Here is a 21,490-nt window from a genome sequence, read left to right on the forward strand (position 1 = left end):
ATTATAATATAGTATTATTTCTTTAATACTTAAAAACTTGTTAGACACGCATATGAGTGTCTAATCATACTGACGTCAAATTAATCTGCGTTACGAGTACTGGTCACAGCTGATCGTATATTGCTTAATTTAACATTAAATGGATAAAAGATTTGTTTATCAGCGCGTCAGTTTTTGAACGACTTCCAAAAATAGGATGTTTTTAAATCGTTTGGATTTTTTGGGCGACTACTAAATCGATTGTCACTTTTTTATATATATAATGTCCAGTATAAGTTCTCCCGTGTTTTTTTTTCTCACTCTGGAGCACAAAAGTTTTGTTGCGAAGCAAAATATACTTGTAGATACTCGATTCCGCGTTTTAAATTCAAATATTTTCAGTGTAATATATCTATGAAACATCTCTTCATTCCTCGGTGTTTTTTTTTTTTTGTAGAGCAAAATGTACCCGTTTTATTTATAGTCAGACGAGAGTGACCGTTGAGCAGGGCGGGCTACAGGGCTCCGGTTGTCAGTGGTGCGTGTGCCCGAGCACAAGCGGCCAGAGAACGTCCCCTGAGGCGTGACAATATCGCCGATGCGTACATATCGACGTTCACCTTACTATAAATATAGCACAAAGTTGACGATGGAATTTAATGGTCAATTTAACGTTATATCGCTTCTTTATCGAACTTTATCTCTAAGCTCTTAATTCATTAGGTAAATTTAACTACTACAGATATTTGTATCTCGTATGTATCTTTATTCTTATCTAAATGGAGGGATATAATCGTTGATGTATTATTGGATTATAGTAAAAGTTCATCCTTAGAACAAATAAGTATACCGATTTCTGAAAATATGCGTGTTACCATATGTAGAATGTAGATCCTGGTTCACAGGAACCATAATAAAAAATTATCAAGGTATTTATTACCATATAATAGAAGGTATTTTTTATTGAAAAATTAGACAACTATTGCTATGTATCATATATAAGTTACTTAGTTTTCAACACAGCTAACACTCGACATAAGCTTTTTTTTATGCAACTTAGAATAGCAAACATTCCGACGGCGGCCCATCCAGTGGAAAATGGCAAACGCCGCCCGTAGATATGAACAATACCATTTCCATAACAGAGTACTTTGCGGCACCCGTAATACCCCCTATGCTCTGCCACTTCCAAGCACCAAGATGTTATGCCTCTGTATCCTGTAATGTCACTGCCATATCCCATCCTTTAAACCGAAACACAGCCATGCAAACACAACTGCTTTACGCCAGAAATACGAATAGAACCGGGCCAAACAGACGAGTTTTATACAGAGTCTCTCTGTGGTGTAGCTGTAACCATTAATGTCCCACTACTGGGCATTGCTCTCTTAACTCATAAAAGATGGTTCCTAACATAATGATTATAGTTCAATATTAATATATGTTATTTATATATCTTGAAAAATTTGAAGATTAGAGGTTTTTTTCCTTGGTCACGATCACTTGTTTTAATTTAGATCTTTACTAACTTACCTACATTTGACTATCCGTGTTTATAACGCATGCAAAATTTTTCTCCGACGTAGTTTGTATCTGTTGTTTATTAAACGACCTCGAACTCTTCTAACGGATATTTAGGTTCTGAATACATAACGTAAACTGCACGTCTTTCCCCGTACTCTAGTCACAATACAGAAAACCAAACAGATATTCATTATTATATTAACCTGTATCATGAAATCATAATCATTAGCATCCTTTTATGAGAATGTTCTACCACTGAATTTGATTGTTTTTCCAAAGAAACTGGTCAAAAAAGAGATTTTTCGATCTCCCACAGTAAGTAATACACCCCGACGTGTTACTTACTATAGGAGATCCAAAATTCTCTGGTCCAGAAAACTCTACATTTTTTTACTCGAATTTCTTTGAAAAAAATGTTTAATTTTACTGGTAGCACAATTCCATTAAAATATTATGCTAATAATAATTTCGATTTCATCTTGTATATCCGATAAACATCAAAATTTGTCGAACCTTTTCTAACTTTATTTATAAATAATTTAATTTATAAAAAATATATAAAGAAGCTTTTAAATTATCAAGTAGTTGTGCACTATATATGTGCTGTGATGTGCGTGTACCAAATTTAATTCAATTATTTGACCCTTAATATTTGAAGTAACAAATATTAAGGTTCAAATAATTAGGACAATATAGTCTAAGAAATATAGTCTAATTAAGGGACATTATAGTCTAAGAAAATCATCAGTTAACTTGTTTATGTTATTCTTTTTTAAATTTCTTCAAATTTATTCATTTTATCATGATAATTTAATACCGTATATAATTTGTTACACAAATGTATTTGCCCTCTTATTATGATAGAATATGTCCTCGGAACATACACAATATAGCCGTATATATATATATATATATATATATATATATTACGTGTACGAGTAACTCAAGGTACCTACCTATAGCTGATAAACCGACACAGTTTAACTCGTTCATAATACGATTGCAAATATGTTCATATCCGTACCCAGTAATCTCTTTATATCTTTGCGTTAAAAATGCTTGCAAATTATATAGATCCGGGGATCTCATGCATTTAACAGAAAGAAAACCAAAAAATTGCGGTAACTTACGTCTTCATAAATAAAAATCGATCTGACCTCACTTAAGTTCCATACTTAAAATGAATTTTAAGTAGATTCTAGTTTTCCTTAGATGCTAAAGTAGAGAGTAGAAAATATTTTATATACCTATGTATAAATATTATGTTTCTGATATGAAAAATACTCCTGTCATCTAGATATATAACAATCCCGTGTTATAGTGTTCGTTCACACTAATCTCCGAAACCGCTCAGATGAATCTAATGATTTTTTAAAATAGGTAAAGTTTGCACCATTTTGAAAAATAGGATAGTTCTTTCCCTATCTTTCAAGTTGATTTCTTTCCTGGTTTAAAAAAAATGCATCCTGTAAAACGTTTTCCAGATCACCTATTAAAATTAATTTATTATTATTATGATTACAATTTCCACAAAAACTATCCTAATTAAAATCATCGTTCTATTTTTGTTTTAATAAGTTTCAATACCTGCCGTAATTCATAGTAGCTGCACGTATATGCCATAAATTAAGCCATTAATCTAATCGCATACCCTCCACAAAATTAATGTTACTTCTAGGAGTAAACATCTACAGAATAATTGCTCTTTGAGCTTAATAACAAAATTACTGGACGGTCACAAAATCAATGGGAACCAGATCGACGAGTAATGGCCGCCGGGTAATTCCGACGGCTGACGGCGCAAGCTCCCAAAGTGCCTATATGCTGAAATACTACACAGATAGATGCACAGGTTTATTTTAGACGGTGTACGTTGGCGTGTTGCCGCTATGAATGCTTCTGACGACGTGCAGTCATCACGTTTCACCGTAAAAAAAAAAATATTTAATCAACAATGGATAATTAGTTGCATTCAATAGCATCATTATTACAAAAGTTCTATTAGAGCTATATTTCCTGTTTATCTGCTTATTCACCGCAAGCAAAAGTATTAGGTGCCTCCCTTTTTCAAAACTTTTCCGGCAAATTAATAATTTATTGTTCACACGCGTATTGTCGTTATTGTTATTACGTTCTTGATATGAAATTAATGTAAAAGTACTATGCAATTACTATACCGAGATATTTAATTCATAAAAAAACATAGATATCATCAGAAAACTATTATGATATTATTATGAGTACTCCGGATTTTGGCAAAACTTGTTCAATCAAATTATATATGTATTTTTTTTTAATATCTGATTGAAATCTTAATTGTTCCTTTATACTTACTGATTTATTTTTATCAATACATTATTAAATACATCTTATCTCTTAATAATGCCATAACTTGGAAATTTAATTTACTTGTATACAAACAATTGTTATCCTTTTATAGATATGTAAAATATATGAGTATCTTAATTCTCCTGAAATGCGATTTAATTAATTGATTCAAGGTTAAACGAATCGCCTGTTACATGTCTAATGGCACAATTGAAGTCAAGGTTGTCTTTACCACCTGTAACATATCAATACTCTGCGTAAACCACACTATTGTTACGTTTCCAATATTTTAGCTTAGCATAGAATACCAAACAAGCCTCTCAATCAACATTTCCTATCTATATAACTACTTAGAAAATTATGCAAAAATTTTACGACTGTCTTAACGTGCCGGACTTTCATAACTATACGTGATTATTGTGTATTGTTTTATGAAATACACAGTCTAAGCACGTACAGTCATACACCGTTTGACGCAGGCCTCTTTAGGATATGTTAGACGTCAAGACGACCAGCAGCGCGTTCCAGTTTTTGCGCTGTCATTGGTTTTAACTTCATGACCATTCACTAGTATATTCAGATACTGACACAGCGTTATCGATAAGTTAACTAATTGCTTATATTAATCACTACGTCGCTGGCTGCTAGCCCGAACGCAAATAGAGTCGTACAACGTTCGACTTAGCACACGTTGCCTAACTAAACTCCGCAATTAAGACTTAGCGCGATATTTAAATCCGCTAATACAGATACACTTATCGCTTCTAAATTGTTTACCTAATTTATATACTGGCTGAATTAATCTAAGGATGAGGCTTATAAGGTAGGAAGGACATAGAACTGCTTATTCCAGTGATATGTCATAAGATTTTATTGTATCACAAATTATTGAGATTATACAGTATTCACTCGTATAATTGACTTTTCATTGTCTGCTTTAAAAATAATCAGGTATTAAGTTATATTACGAGAAATAAATAGGTGCTTCTCCCGGAATGGAACGCAGCATCTTTAGTACACTATGACATGTTAAAGATGCTGAATTCATAAACTAGACTAAAAAGATAACCGTTCTACCAACCTTACAAACCTACTTAAAACAATTAAATAAGAAATATGTAAACATTGTTATGACGTCAAAGTAATAAGTAGCTACATAGTAAGGTTATTGAATAAGTTACGCCACGGTTGTACTGTCGACTACCTCACGCACTATGACGGTAATACAATCACTTGAAAACTTGAAACTATTTCTTTAAATGATATAATTATTATTATTTACTATTTTTGCCCCTGGCTTGTTTTGCGTATACTACTTATGTATAATTTTCCATCACAAATTTGTACAGAATTTTATTTGTGCCATAAATTGTCACCTGACTCTTTATATTAATCAGCGCAGATTATGTCGCGTAACTTATGAACCTACATATTGAGAACTTATTCTTTTTTAAAATTTCTTAAAATTACAATCGACAAATATTACCGCATCACATGCTCAAAATAAAACAAAAGGCATATATATATAAAACCTCCTTTTTATATCTGTTTATTTGTAAAAGAACTATATCATACTTTATACGTCCGTCGATATTAACATGAGTATTATTAAAGTATTTAATTTAAAAAACGACTAATTCTATAATACATCGAATCTCATTATCACTGTATTCATTCCATTATCATAACTAGATTCTAATTTGCTACCTACAAAGACAAGACTAAAGATAGATACATATGTATAGATAAAGAATATATGGTAATTATAACTACCTGATTATATAATCGTATTAAGATTACGTATTTGTTTGTAAACTTGTTTGATTAATAGAAACATATAGTATATATTGATATCATTTTGTAGATAAAAGTTCCAGACGTTGACCGATTATTATATTTCGTAGAGGGCACATTATTGAAAACATTATCACTTTATCAATTGAATCGTCAGTTTTAATACCAAGTCCTAATGGTGTAAAAAATGTCATTTCCATCGAAATTACAGAAACGAAAAGATAGTGAGTCGTGACAGATGCACCTACAGATACAGATAGAAATAGTATCACAATCTAGGAAAACAAGTAGTACTAATTTACTATGATGTTTAAATGACTTTTTATTGATAACGACCTTCCATCTGTTACATTTGCCTGTAATAAATTGTTTTACTATATTTTTGGAATTAATTACTAAGACGGTTATTAAGTAACGTGTTGTTAACTTTAAAAGAAATTTTACTCAAAATTACAGTTCATTACTGCTCTTGTACAAATTAACTTTTTGCTCACTATTTATTCCCTTACACTATCGACGCCAAACTCTTTCAAATATACCATTTGTCTGTTTGTAGCGACCCTGTAAACATTTTCCGACATAAATTTCATGTCATATATTTCTTTGAAGCTATCTCAGTGCAAGGTTACATCAAAGTGCCATTGCGACATCTATGAAAAATAAATTCATGTCTATGGCCCCACCAATACACTGCTGCTACCTCGCCTATTCAACCAGCAAGTGTATTTATGTACGATCGTAACTGCCGAGATAGATCGCATGCCTGCTCTGACTGGTTTATCGTCTGTTAAATGTACTCCTTTGATGTTTTAATCAAATCTCTAATTATGGTTCTTTCCTCTTTACAGAACTGCCTGCTGAGGAAGGTAAGCATCGATAATCAGATCAACGCAATGGATACGTATTATTTTGTTTTTACAATATTATCTTTTGTGATACATATTAAACTGATGCAATTGTGTATAAATTATCATAAGTTATTGACAACGACATTTTAAATTATTGCACCACTGCACGACTTGCAGGTTCTTGTATGAACCTTAGGAAAAATTCAAAAAAATGATTTAATGTAATGACGTGTAAGATATGCGAAACTTTAAATTTAACAAAACCATTTCCAGTTAGCAAACAACATTTGTTTACCTCGCAGCCTTGGATCTTCTTTAAATAAAAATATTCTGTTTCGTTGTCATATAGGCGACAGTAAATGGTTAACGTATTAAATAATAACAAATATTAAAAATTTTTAAATTTTCTTGTTCGCATATTATCATTATGATTACACATAAATTAAAGTCGTTAAATTATTATGTTGTACTGAATCATCAGTTTTATGGTCCTATGATGTTGATCTTCATAATTACCAAGCGTTTTTTGTTAGTAATCAATATCTTTACCGGCAATTATCAAAAGATAAACTTCCAGTTGTAAAAATATGAAATATATCAAAAATGAAAAGTCGCTAACTAGCAAAATAGCAGTGTCTTTTCGTAGGCACTACTCACCTCGACCCACTTTATTGAGCGCAAAGTCCACTTGAACATGTCTTTTGTTCTTATCGAAATAAAGCTCTCTTTTTGTTAATTTACTACAAACTATCATTTTTTTTACATTTATTTATAGGCAAAAGTATATGGCAGTTAGTCCTGGAACAATTTGATGACCTCTTAGTCAAGATTTTGTTGTTAGCCGCTATTATATCATTCGTAAGTATATGTCTCCTTAATCACAAAATATCATATACCAATAATAATCTATATCGTTAATAACTGTATTCATTAGTTGTATTCCGTTTCCAGGTTTTAGCTTTATTTGAAGAACATGAAGACGCTTTCTCTGCGTTTGTAGAACCCTTCGTTATTTTACTAATTCTTATCGCTAACGCCGTAGTAGGAGTATGGCAGGTAAAAAATACACTGTAGACGTATTATTTATTAGTAGAATTATAGAAAAAAAAAACTCTTGTTTTTCTAACAATGGAATAAATGTTTTTTAGGAAAGAAATGCCGAATCCGCCATCGAAGCTTTAAAAGAATACGAGCCTGAAATGGGTAAAGTAATAAGAGGAGATAAATCTGGCGTCCAAAAAATCAGAGCGAAAGAAATAGTTCCCGGCGACATTGTGGAAGTGTCAGTCGGTGACAAGATTCCCGCCGATATCCGCCTAATCAAGATTTACTCCACCACGATCCGTATTGATCAGTCCATCTTGACTGGTGAATCCGTTTCCGTGATCAAACATACCGATTCCATTCCCGACCCCCGCGCTGTCAACCAGGACAAAAAGAATATTCTCTTCTCCGGTACAAACGTTGCCGCTGGCAAAGCTCGTGGTATCGTCATTGGCACCGGACTTAACACTGCCATTGGTAAGATCCGTACTGAAATGTCCGAGACTGAAGAGATCAAGACACCTCTGCAACAAAAACTCGATGAGTTCGGTGAGCAGCTGTCTAAAGTAATCTCTGTCATTTGCGTTGCCGTATGGGCCATAAACATTGGACACTTCAATGACCCCGCCCACGGTGGAAGCTGGATCAAGGGCGCCGTCTATTATTTCAAGATCGCCGTCGCTCTGGCCGTCGCTGCCATTCCCGAGGGTTTACCTGCTGTAATTACCACTTGTCTCGCTTTGGGTACCAGACGTATGGCCAAGAAAAACGCTATTGTTAGGTCTCTGCCCTCAGTAGAAACCCTTGGTTGCACCTCCGTCATTTGCTCAGATAAGACCGGTACTTTGACAACTAACCAAATGTCTGTTTCTCGTATGTTCATCTTCGAAAAGATTGAAGGTGGAGACAGCAACTTCTTGGAGTTTGAAATCACTGGTTCCACCTATGAACCTATTGGCGACGTTTACCTAAAGGGACAGAAGGTTAAATCTTCCGAATTTGACGCGCTTCACGAATTGGGTACCATTTGCGTTATGTGCAACGACTCTGCTATTGACTTCAACGAATTCAAACAAGCTTTCGAGAAGGTCGGTGAAGCCACCGAAACTGCCCTCATCGTTCTTGCTGAGAAAATGAACCCCTTCAATGTTTCTAAAACTGGTCTTGACCGCCGCTCTTCCGCCATTGTTGTGCGCCAGGAGATTGAGACAAAGTGGAAAAAAGAATTCACCCTTGAGTTCTCCCGTGATAGGAAGTCTATGTCCACCTACTGCACACCCCTTAAACCTTCCCGCCTTGGAAATGGCCCGAAATTGTTCGTTAAGGGCGCACCTGAAGGTGTGTTGGAGCGTTGCAGCCACGCTCGCGTCGGTACAAGCAAGGTACCTCTTAACACTACTCTTAAGAACCGCATTCTTGACCTGACCCGCCAATATGGTACTGGCCGCGACACATTGCGTTGCTTGGCCCTGGCTACTGCTGACAACCCTATGAAACCCGATGAAATGGACCTTGGTGACTCTAGCAAATTCTACACATATGAAGTCAATCTTACCTTCGTCGGCGTCGTGGGCATGTTGGATCCCCCCCGTAAAGAAGTATTCGACTCAATCGTCCGTTGCCGCGCTGCTGGCATCCGCGTAATTGTAATTACTGGCGACAACAAGGCTACCGCCGAGGCTATCTGCAGGTATTGAGCCTTTCATATAAAATGTGTATTTGCCTTAACATAATTAAATCCACAATGATGTCTAATATCTATAACACATTTTAGACGTATTGGTGTCTTTACCGAAGAAGAGGACACAACTGGCAAATCGTTCTCTGGTCGTGAATTTGACGACCTGCCTGTAGGTGAACAGCGTGCCGCATGTGCTAAGGCCCGTCTCTTCTCCCGTGTCGAACCTGCTCACAAGTCAAAGATCGTCGAGTACCTTCAAAGCATGGATGAGATCTCTGCTATGGTTGGTACCAAAACATTAATTTTTATTAATACATAAGTCAATTTAATATTTTTATCCCGTCATTTTGAGTCGTCACAATATATTGAGCCCACGGCTACTAAAGTTTTTTAAGATGGGCACATAAAACTAGGTCACAACCCTTTTATATAATATGAATATGTAGAAGAGTATTCTGTATTATAAATAAACCATTTTAAACAAAAGGATACACCAGAAATAGGTTTTGTTTGAAATATATCTTATAAATATAGATGTATCTAACGCATTAACTAACACATAAAAAATATTTAAGTACAACACCTTTATAATTTAAACACAGTATTGGAAAAATCATAATGTACATGAACCAAATATGTAACGCAATATTTATTGCTTTGCAAACAATATCTTCATAATTTACTAAAGCGTTACTCGACTATATTATTTGGTGTTTACATTTTGTACTACTGGCAGTGCTTCGATGTTTACGTTAGTTCTGTTATGTTTATAAACGATGGAAGACGAAGTTATCGTTGGCGGCCAATAACCACAATCTCAATAGTATATGATAATTATACCGTGGCATGATTTTACAGACTGGTGACGGTGTGAATGATGCCCCTGCTCTCAAGAAGGCCGAAATCGGTATCGCTATGGGCTCTGGTACCGCCGTGGCTAAGTCTGCCGCTGAAATGGTTCTCGCTGACGACAACTTCTCATCCATTGTCGCTGCTGTTGAAGAAGGTTTGTAATTATTATTTACATACTTTTGTACGGTATATGGTAACATTTTTTTATTAATCAACCTTTACGATTTAGTATTATTACAACCTTATCCAGTCATGCAAAAGTAAAATGAGCCATCTGTTTCCAACCATGTTAACTATTTATGGATTTGATGTTGGTGCTCTCGAAAATTACTGATATGGGTAATCTTTGCGGTAAACCCCCGTGTATATTGAAAGCATGTGCTGCCATACTGCTAATCTAATTATAAATGATAATGGCGGCTGGACAGGCCTTCACTCGTCATCTAACATCGAGACCAGCTTCCTCAAAATCCTCCTTCCTTTAGAACGTGTACTATTGTAAAAGCTATTTAAAAATGTCTCAACAATAAGCAGAAGTGAAGCTGATGAAGAATAATAAGCACAAGAATTATTCAGATCCTCTTGTTAACCTCTTAAATAAAAGCCCTGCTCTTTGATATACTATCATCAATCGACTTCAAAAAGTAGAAGAGATCTCAATTTAGTTGAATTTTTTTTTTACCTTATAACTTTATCTGTTGTGAACCAATTGGAAATTTCTGTTTTACCTGAAAGGAACAAGACTTACAGATTAGTCCCATAGAAGTTTTATCAAAATTGGTTTATTAATTTGGTTTTGAAATCAAAATAACGGGTTTTGATTCAATTTAAATCAATTTTTGTTTGTATAACACATTTTATTGTTACCAGGTCGTGCTATCTACAACAACATGAAGCAATTCATTCGCTACTTGATCTCATCCAACATTGGTGAGGTGGTGTCCATCTTCTTGACCGCCGCTCTGGGTCTCCCCGAGGCTCTTATTCCTGTCCAACTTCTGTGGGTCAACTTGGTCACTGATGGTCTGCCCGCCACCGCCCTCGGCTTCAACCCGCCCGATCTTGACATCATGGACAAACCTCCCCGCAAGGCTGACGAAGGTCTCATCTCCGGATGGTTGTTCTTCAGGTAAAATTATAAACTTGAACAACATAATTGATTCCTATCCTTAACTAATCAGTTAAATCAATATATTCACGATTTATACTGCTTTGAAATTTGGTCAATAAGATAGTAAACGCACGCTACCTATAATATTATTTTATCTATTATTGAAATTAAGAAAGCAATTAATTTGTAAATTCACATGCTATAGACTACAATATATTTGGAATGTAACAATTTCCACGAAATCTGTCAATACGTACTTTTTAATATTTCTCCCAACACACGAAAATGTATTGCACAATTAACGATAATACCGGAAATGAAACTACAATCTGTTGCGAAGACATTTAAACCGTTTGCTACACAGTTTTCCCGGCATAAGAATCTACTCCTAAATCGTTATGAAGTATTCTATGATTATATAGAATAGAAAACATTTATGCAATACTAAGATTATTAGTTTGTACAGACGTTAAGTATTTCTTACTCAGATATTTCAATGGCTAAATGAAACAAATTTTGACCATATCCTAGACCAAACCATGTCCAGTGAAGGATGATAGGTGAAGATGTAAACAGGCCTATAAGCCCATTGTTACGAATTCATCAGAAATTAACTATGATGGTTTCCAGGGGGAATCGCATGTAGGTTGATATAGTATATTACTGATAATCCCTCCCCTCCCCCTCCCCCCTCCCTCCTAACGTTATTATATTGTAGTGAGTGGCATATAGTTACTATATGAAGTATTGTTATTTGTCAGGTATATGGCTATCGGTGGATACGTAGGCGCGGCGACAGTGGGAGCCGCCTCCTGGTGGTTCATGTACTCTCCCTACGGCCCTCAGATGTCGTACTGGCAGCTCACACACCACCTGCAGTGTCTTAGCGGAGGCGATGAGTTCAAGGTATACAATGCTTTACTTTTGTTTTACAGTCACATAATCTTTGTTATATCTAATGATTGATAACTTTGGAACAGAAAAAACAGTGGTTTAGTTGATAAAGATACTGGCATAAGTGTAACAAAGATGCAGATTTGTATACAAAATTTTCTTCAAGGTTCAAAGGCCCCATACTACCCCATAAAGCATAACAACAAAATCGGTTTTACTATGAAATCCAAGCAGTTACTTTCATATTCTTTTACTTTTTTTTTCATATATAAAAATCCCTAACCTCTCAACTGATTTTAATGAAATAATTTTTATCCCTATAAGTGAAAAAAAAAGCCAGTATGTGGCAGTAAGAAACAACATTTTTACTGATCACCTAGGTATATAGATTCTACAAGTGCTAATATGAGTATAAAATGTTACTAATACAATTTTAATTAATTGTTGCAATTTAACTTTTTACAGGGCATCGACTGCAAGATCTTCACTGACCCTCACCCTATGACCATGGCCCTGTCCGTACTGGTCACCATTGAGATGTTGAATGCCTTGAACAGCTTGTCTGAAAACCAGTCAATGCTGGTCATGCCACCTTGGTCCAACATTTGGCTTGTCGGCTCCATGGCCCTCTCATTCACACTCCACTTTGTCATTCTGTATGTCGAGGTCCTCTCGGTAAGTGATTGCATGCCTTAAAAACTGTATATTAATTGCTCTTGTTCTTGTTTTAGTTAAAATTAACAGTACCCATTTATTTGTAAACAAGTGACAGTTTTATATTAAATTAACATGGCCTGAGAAAACTGTTGCCTTATAGCAAAATTAAAAATTTAAACAAAAATTTAATATACTGTCATGAATTTCTCCTCATATAAAGAGGATATTTTAGCCTACTATTACCATTCTACATAAACAACTCATAATAGGGTTTTACTACGAATTTTCATCTACACTTTGTATTCCCTCTACAGATTCTGATGAAGCAAATAATCAGTAACCAAATGTTATTAGTATTAATTTATAAAATTGAATAGTTGATTTTAATTCCATTGTTTATTTCTAATATCTAATAATATTTACAATTTTTTTTTTAAACCCGAATGAACCGACATTTTGATCTTTACTATTTTTTATAGTATATAAATAATGAATATGCCTCTTGACGATATTTCCGCAGGCCGTATTCCAAGTGACACCGCTGTCTATTGACGAATGGGTAACTGTGATGAAGTTCTCTATCCCTGTGGTATTGCTCGACGAGGTGCTCAAGTTCGTCGCGCGCAAGATCTCCGACGGTGAGACGCGCTCTCTGCTAGACTGGCTCCACGGCATGCAATGGATTGTGCTCATGTGGGCCGTCTTCTTTGGCATCATCATCTACGGACCCCTATAAGCCGGCCCGCCCTGTGCCGTGCCACCACCCCGTTTGATTCACACCTAATACCCTCCAACCGAATTGTGCGCTGCCTACATAATCTACACTCTGTAGTTAAACTATTTTTCTGTTTATTGTAATGTATTCCTCGCTCGGTTCAATGTAGGTAGCGCATTAAATTCAACTGTGGAAATATATGGACGATGAGCTCAGCTCACCACAGTACATCAATCTAACAAACAGTTTTGGAATGCTAATCCTGCCGCACAGCGTGTGTGAAGTGACGCCCTCTAGTGCACGAGTGCACCCACCCGGTGTCGGACAGCGAGACGCCGCTAGTGACTGTGACGAACAGTGATCCGTGAATCCAGATGCTCATTGAACTATGGCGGTGCTAACATCTCAAATGCGTTCCCTGCTACGGTCGCGCTCTACTGTGGCCGTTCTATGAGAAGCGTACTTGCTACAGATATGTAGTGTTTTCTGTATTTCTTAGGAATAGATCTATACGAAACTAGGCCACGGCGACGCGCTCCGGGGCCTACTCGTGTGATTTTGCATTTTATATGTGCGAGACAATAATTGTTTGGAGCTCATTTACAAAACCAATTGTACTGAGGTTCAACAATTTTAGTTTATCTCATACCTTTTTTTACTCTGTACTCTATCTATATTTACTAGAAATGAAGTGGCTGTGAGGATCTTCATTGTAAATGCTAACAAGGAACACCAAAAATTGGTTTAAATCATTTCTTTAAAAAGGTATTGCTACCTATATTGTTTTAGTTTAGTTTTTTTTTTTTTTTTTTCTCCTTATAACGAATTTGTTATAATAATACAAATAATTAGCTCTGGTTAGCAAATTTAGTGTATTGAACTCGCACACAGCTCAGTACCTTGTCCAAATGGACGGCAGACAATTAAACCTGAACTTTTCTATGACTAAAGATGTGCATTGTTAGCTTAGAGTAATTTATTGTAAGTGTATAGATAGGGACGTGGTTAAGATTATTTTGCTCGACAATTACTGAAAGGAATAATTCTCTTCTGTCCTTTCACCTGTGGTTGCTTTTTAACATTCCTTGATGCATTTCTATTTCTTTAACTGTGTATTTGAATTTGTCTGCAAATATCATTTTGCTGCTAGTACCTACCTAACCTGACATTAACAACAAATATATTCTTTTGTGCTACATTAACAATGTTATAATTTGTAATTACTCGCTGTACACAAAATTAATTCCACTTTGCGTACATACATATTCATTTATATGTGTATATGAACTCTATATTTAAATGTTTACAACTGTGAAGAGTTATTGCAAATTAATAGTGAAATGAAGCAATATAGTTAATGTATGTACGAACAATAAATATATTCAATGCATTTTTCTAAACGATTGTTAAAAGAATTTATGTTAATTAAGTTTATAATTTTCGAATTTTAAAACATCGAAATATCAATTAGCGACATAATACTACTTTTAAGTTTGATATTTAATTAGAACTGAATTAAAATTTGTCCATGTTTTATTATGGATATCTCCAAGTCCGTACGTACATAAATAATTAATTATAAATCAACTCTTGCATGAATATTGTGCATGCTTGCGATTTGAGTGCAGTTTGGTGTGGTTTGATGATATATTTATTTTTTAATATTTAAACTTGTAACTTGAAAAGTAAAATACAGAGATAAAAGAGACCTCCGTCATCAGTTGCCAACACTCTACACTGCACAATAAGGGCATGCTCAAATTTTCACTTGATTGTCCCAAACTACCTACCTACCTTCAACTGTTATGATTATGAAATAACTTATTTTAATGTACAGTTGTTTATACATATTTTACATTAATTAAAAATGTCGAGAATAATGCCCGGTTTTCTTCTTCCTTACAACGTTTTATAATCCTGTTTTGAAGCACTACAATGGTAATTGCACTTATGAATAATGAGTCCCCTCACGTTTTGCATACAGACCTTCAGAACGAGTCTAAGTTACATAATATAATCTGTTTTGAATGTTCCTGCTAACCTACTGTTTTAAAGTTTTGCAAGCTTTAAAAATTGCTGTGTTATTATACAGACATTTTATTAATCTTAAAAAATTGATGGAACCAAAAATTTTTTCTTATATTTACAAATGTTGTGTACAATTACTTTCCCTATGTGAATTGGAAACTATTTGCAAAACTTTGTTATCGTGTCATTATCCTTGCCACGGCAGGAACAGCCCTGTGGCCATGCACCCACACCCACCCCTCCTGCATGCACTAACGTGGTGTTGTCTGCCCCCAGCCAAGCCGACGTGGAACCTGTAAGACGTGACGCCGAGACACCGTCGCAGCGCCACTGCACGCACATATTCCATGAACACTCATTGTTTGTTGTGATCCCGCAGTGAAACTACACATTTAAGTAACTACGACACGGTTGTGATCTCTGCCTAAAACCTCGTAAGTTCGTCTGTGGCCCCTGCTCGAGCGCACACAACACTAACGCTCTCGTTGTTTTGCAGTGAACGAGGTGGTCGTTGACAAGTGGTAAACGCCACCGAATCATAGTTCCTCACCCGCTTCTCTCTGCTACTTCTACCGCTCTCGTCTCTCGACGTAGTAACCATTGGCTTATCTATGTGCTAAAGTCAAGTCGCGTCGCGTGTGATCGCGTAAGGCTAGGACTAGGTCAGAGCGATGCCAGTGCAACGGCCAGCAAATGCGGAGCGGATCAGCAGACGCGAGGGGGCGGGGCGGTCGGCGCGGCGGCGGCGGGCGGGGACGGGCCAGGCCCCGTCACTTGCTCACTGCGCTAGTTCACCAGAGAGGACGTTGTTCATAATGTGTATATATTACAGTATGCTTAGGAGGTTTAATCATTGTTAATTACGTTGTTCTAATTAAAGACTACATGGTGCCCGTCGACATAAGCAGTGCGATAGACGTTGTGTACTTAAGTTGACAGCACATTTTATTAATTTATTGTTATTTTTATTCTCTTCAATCTAGTTTGCTTATCTAGAGCCAAGTCTGTATCTATTAGTGCTGACGCCTCGACGAGCAATATGGTGTCTATAAAGGAGGGTACATTTTGTCCAGTGTTTGGGACGCAATTGAGTCCAAAAATTTAAACATACCTGTACATTTTAATGTATTATTGTTTTGTACAATAAATCGTTATAAAACGACAGTTGTTTCATTTATCTTTATATCACTCCTAACGTAAGATTTTAAAAAGTTAGTAACTTTTAGAGGCAGATGATAAAGCTGGTAGAAGTGACACTCAATTACTTGGAGAATGCAACCTTTAGTGAATTTAAGATTATTTTTCGAGGAAGGGAGAGTATTAAAAAAGGTGCATATGTACCCATCGATATATTTTAAAACATGGCTGAAATTTCCGCTCTTGGCCCTTTAAAATGACAATGTCGTCATAATGTAGGTACGCTTTTCACCTGTCTCCATGAAAATGGAATGGTAATTCCGCCTACGCTGGCGGAGAACCAGTGAAGGATGATAGATGAGAATGAAAACAGGCCAGTTAGCCCATCATGATGAATTCCCGCGGGAACCCGCGGCATCGTCGCTATTATGAGTTGGGAGATATATCGTCAGGTTATTTAGCCGGTAGGAGTCCAGCAGTACCCACACGGTCCCTAAGCTGTGTGGGTCTGCATGATGCATTTTTCCTGACGTAAAACAAAAAAAAAAGGTGGTTAATATTAATAAATTGAAGTGAAAAACTAGGGCCTATTATATCTGAATATTTTCTTTGGAATTCGTCACACTTTTGTAATAAATTTGCTTCATCAACATGTAATAAAAATGTTGCTGTTAGAAAATCGAATATATGACAAACTGCACTCACACCAATAAAACATGTATCTAATTGAGATATTACCGTGTCTAGTACATTATTGAAAATCTCAATTTTAAATATTTGATCCACCTTCGATATGTCTTGTGCCATATCCATTATGATAGCAAAATACGGCGACGCTCTAATTTGTTCTAGTAGATGGGTTTCAAAAGTTCAAAAGAAATTTTCAAAAGTTCAGTTCGATCGAGATTTCCGGTATTATAACAAATCTGGCGCATTATAAAAAAATATTAAAAAGTTATTTCTATTTTTAGAATTATTTATATCAATAAATATAATAAGCAATATAACGAAAACTACTTGGAATGTATATGAAGTGTTACTAAAGGTGGAACTAAACGATATACTGATGTGGGTGATATTCTAATAAACAACATAAATATTAAAGATTAACAATACATTTTTTATTACTGAAATAATAATTCATCCACTGGCGTAACTTTATCAGATTCTACTATTAATAACATATCTCTGGACCCTGTAACGGAAGATGAACTACGTAAATTAATTATAAACTTAAAGAAGAAAAATAGTTGTGGGCATGTCGGTATTTCAACGCATGTTGTAAAAAACGACAGAGATTATCTTATTGTACAGAGGAATAACACCTGAGTCCTCAGGAATGGCAACGCATGGAGAGTATCATGGGCGAAACAGTATATTATTAAGTTGTATAAAAAAAAATAAGCCATTAACATACTTAATTAATTTGTCAATAAATAAGGAAAAGTTCCAGAAGCCTTAAAGGAAGCTATCATTAAACCACTGCACAAAAAAGGTGTAACATCTGATATGACTAATTATGGACCTATAGCTCTCTTGTTAGTATTCTCAAAAATATTAGAAAAGGCATTGTATGAACAGTAAAATTCTTGACTAAATTTAAAGTCCTTAGTGATAATCAATTCGGATTTAGAAAAGGACGATCTACTACAATGGGTCTAATTACGATGATTCGTAATCTGTGGGACTCATTTAATATAAATTCACCCGCGGTTGATCTATTTGTGGATATGTCTAGCCTTTGATTGCATAAATCATAGTATCTTGTTGGAGAATCTTAATCACTTCGAAATACAGGAATGCATTCAAATGGTTGAAATCATATTTCACAAATAGAGCTGAGACAACAGAAATTAGTTATTTTGATAAATCAAACAGCACAATGATTAGCCTTCAATCGAATTTTAAATTAAGAAATAGAGTAATTCTCCAGAGCCGTATATTAAGTACCTTGCTCTTCTTAATTTGTGTAAATGATTTACCCTTATTAACATCACATTTAAGTATTTTATTGCTGCTATGTAAAATAAAAAAGAACTGGTTAAAATCAATAAATCTGGACGTAAAGCTAACTAAAACAAAAGTAATGCAATTCCATACTCACTAAACTACTCCTCCTACATTAAAAAAATATTGTGACGCCACAGAAATAGGAAAAGTAAAGAGCTACAAATTTCTTGGTTTAAACATAGATCCACAATTACACTGGAAAAATCACATTAATGATATAAATTCTAAATTATCTAGTATATAATATGTTCTTTTAATATTAGCCCGATCAGTTTCTCGAGAAACTCTGTTGATTGTTTATTTTGGTATGGTGTATCCTCTCTTAAATTATAGTATTCATTTGGGGAAATTCAGTTAACATTGGCTCTGCATTTATCTTGCAAAAAAGATGTCCGCATTATCTTTAATATAAAACAACATTCTATGGATATGCCAATTCTTAGAAAGAATAAGTTTCTTGCTCTGTGTAGTATATATATCTTAAACTTGTGCATATTTGAACGCAACAACATAGAATACTTCACTCCTAAAGGACTGGTTCAAAATCGAAATTAAGGTTGTGAAAAGGTTTATTTTGACCCTTAACCAAATCTTATATATGTAATAGAAGTGCGTATTACGTGGCCATACGAGTATACAATCACCTACTTATATATATTAAAAGCTTGGAAAATTAACAATTTGACAAAACATTAAAAGAGTGGCTTATTGAAAAAATGATTTTATAATCTGAAAGAATATTTTAATAATGAATCATAAAAAAAATGTTTATTTACAATAAACAATTTTTTTTTTATTTTGTTTTTTTTTTGTAATGTAATTGTATATTGTAATTTTTTTGTAATGTTAATATTGTACGCTCATAACGAGTAGACTGCCTAGCAACCTGTAATTATCACAATTAGCACAATAAAGAATTCAATCATTCATTCATTCGAAAATTAATTAGAAATTATTTTGTTCATAAAACCGAGATTGTGCAAATTTTTGTCCTATTGTCTATCTCGTTGTAACATATACGTTATTCAGAATTATATTTTCTCTTTTTACATTGCCAATTTACATTACACTTTATAATTTAAGGTTTTTAGACGTAGTCTCTTCAATCTGTACTGTCAATTCTATCTTGTAATCCTGTCAATTGGAACGGCTATCATTGCTTTCGAACTACCTGTTTTTTTTAGTCTTTTTGAATTTAAACTGGTGGGTATAATTAGTTGATGTAGACTATTTTATCACAGTAGCCAATGCATCCCAAGGATTGGACACCTTTTCACCAATTCCTATTAATTACTCAAATTACAAGTAACTTCTCGTAAATGACTTAATATTATTTATAAATTATGGACTCGTACAAGTAAGTTTTTTCTTTTATTTAAAACTATTCATGTGCTTAGTATAAACTAAGTTTTAACTTCTGTTCTAGACTTGATGTAGAATTGCCAAATAAAATGGCAAATTTAGACATCATGGAAGTTGATGAATCCGACTCGGACTCTTCGCCAAAAAAGCTTGAGACACTAGAATTACCACGAGTCTTGAGAAAGAGGAAGTCTTTGGCGCCCGAAATAACTAAACCGACTAATCGTAGGGTGAATATGAAACCCCGAAAACACATGACAGAAATTACGAATCCTAAACGAATTGAAGCAGTATACCTAAACAAGAAAGTGAAAGCCTTATCACAAACTCTAGAAACTATTTATGAAGAACCTAAGACTGATAATAGTAATAATGAGACATTAATTGGAGGCAGGAAGGTGAAACGACTGTTAACATTCCAGCTAGGGAACCAGTATACAAAAGATAAAATAAGAAAACGCAGGGCCAAAATTAAAAAATTGCTTGGTAACAAAACTTTTTTGAATAGAAAGAAAATACCTATGCAAGTATTTTTGAAAACTATAGAATGTTTAGAGCTAGATGAAGCAGTACAAACTGAAACAAAAATAATAAGTAATGATAAAGCTGTGTGAACAGTGTTCATGTAATAATAATCATTGTATGATTAATACATGTTTAATCGCTTTTTTATTTTGTTTTTTAATTACACCTGCCACAAAAAAATTATATTCCTAAGTAATTGAAAACCTGTTATTGGCTTTTCATATGGATAAATTGTCTGTAATATTAAATATAGATGAATCCTGAGTGTAAGGGATGTCATATTCTTAGAAATACTTCACTCAACTTTGAGTTACTGATGTATTATATTAAACATTTTTTTGTTATGTTGGGTAGGTGTACATTTTATAATGGGACTTTTTGGTACAAAAGACATTTCAACTATTGGTCTTACACAAATTACAGTTTTTTTGTTTGTACCCTTCCTTATCATAGAATAAGGGCTGAATGATATTTAAGAAATTAAGATACCTTAAGGGTCTTAAGGCAATATTTGTTATTTTAACTTATGCTTTTATAAAGTACTGAATGGATACCCTTTCCTATTAATGTAAAATTAAGCTCATTCATTGCAAACTTTTTTTGTATGTGTACAAACAATAGCTCCTGTGACATTATAGATAATGCAAATATTATAAAATCCAAACATCTTCCTCTTCTAAATTCTTGGACATAAAAATACACAACTACATTTAATTGTGATCAGTGTAAATCAGAGTGATGCAAACTTGAAGTCCTACATACAAATTGCCTACAGAGAATTTTATTAAATTCATAATTTGGTAGGCATGTTTTACTGATTCGATGTTTGTTATTAAATTCTTATTATGGTAATGGTTGGTATAAAAAAAGGATCCTTGTTCTTTCTTAGTGGTTCTTCGACATCCAATTCATTAAATAAGTCAAAATATTGTAAATAATTCATTATTTAAATTCATAATACATTAGACTACACTGTCTGAAGTTCTTTCAATTATAAAAGC

At 34.4% G+C, this 21,490-nt stretch overlaps 2 protein-coding genes across 6 annotated transcripts in view; both read left to right on the forward strand.

Moving 5' to 3' along the window:
* LOC113517569 (calcium-transporting ATPase sarcoplasmic/endoplasmic reticulum type) overlaps positions 1-16,617 on the forward strand; it is a 28,660-nt gene extending 12,043 nt beyond the window's left edge. For 3 of the 5 annotated variants that reach the window (XM_026902273.3, XM_026902274.3, XM_026902275.3), the window contains exons 3-12: positions 6,474-6,491; positions 7,249-7,331; positions 7,425-7,529; positions 7,622-9,207; positions 9,292-9,481; positions 10,057-10,204; positions 10,921-11,179; positions 11,923-12,067; positions 12,521-12,730; positions 13,233-15,307. In XM_026902273.3, the coding sequence (XP_026758074.2) occupies positions 6,474-6,491; positions 7,249-7,331; positions 7,425-7,529; positions 7,622-9,207; positions 9,292-9,481; positions 10,057-10,204; positions 10,921-11,179; positions 11,923-12,067; positions 12,521-12,730; positions 13,233-13,448 (2,960 nt within the window). In that variant the 3' untranslated portion in view covers positions 13,449-15,307. Of the gene's footprint in view, positions 1-6,473; positions 6,492-7,248; positions 7,332-7,424; positions 7,530-7,621; positions 9,208-9,291; positions 9,482-10,056; positions 10,205-10,920; positions 11,180-11,922; positions 12,068-12,520; positions 12,731-13,232; positions 15,308-15,731 lie in introns of those variants that run through there. The other 2 variants (XM_052901426.1, XM_052901425.1) reach the window with 2 other exon arrangements.
* A 2,923-nt stretch (positions 16,618-19,540) lies between these two features.
* Positions 19,541-20,636, forward strand: LOC113517555 (uncharacterized). The gene is made up of 2 exons (XM_026902259.2): positions 19,541-19,959; positions 20,029-20,636. The coding sequence occupies exons 1-2, from the start codon at positions 19,946-19,948 to the stop codon at positions 20,576-20,578; spliced, it is 564 nt and encodes a 187-aa protein (XP_026758060.1). The 5' UTR covers positions 19,541-19,945; the 3' UTR covers positions 20,579-20,636.
* The last annotated feature ends 854 nt before the right edge of the window (positions 20,637-21,490 follow it).

This window comes from Galleria mellonella, unplaced genomic scaffold (assembly GCF_026898425.1).
Source record: "Galleria mellonella isolate WM207_F2 unplaced genomic scaffold, CSIRO_AGI_GalMel_v1 utg78, whole genome shotgun sequence".
In the NCBI taxonomy this organism is placed as follows: domain Eukaryota; kingdom Metazoa; phylum Arthropoda; class Insecta; order Lepidoptera; family Pyralidae; genus Galleria; species Galleria mellonella.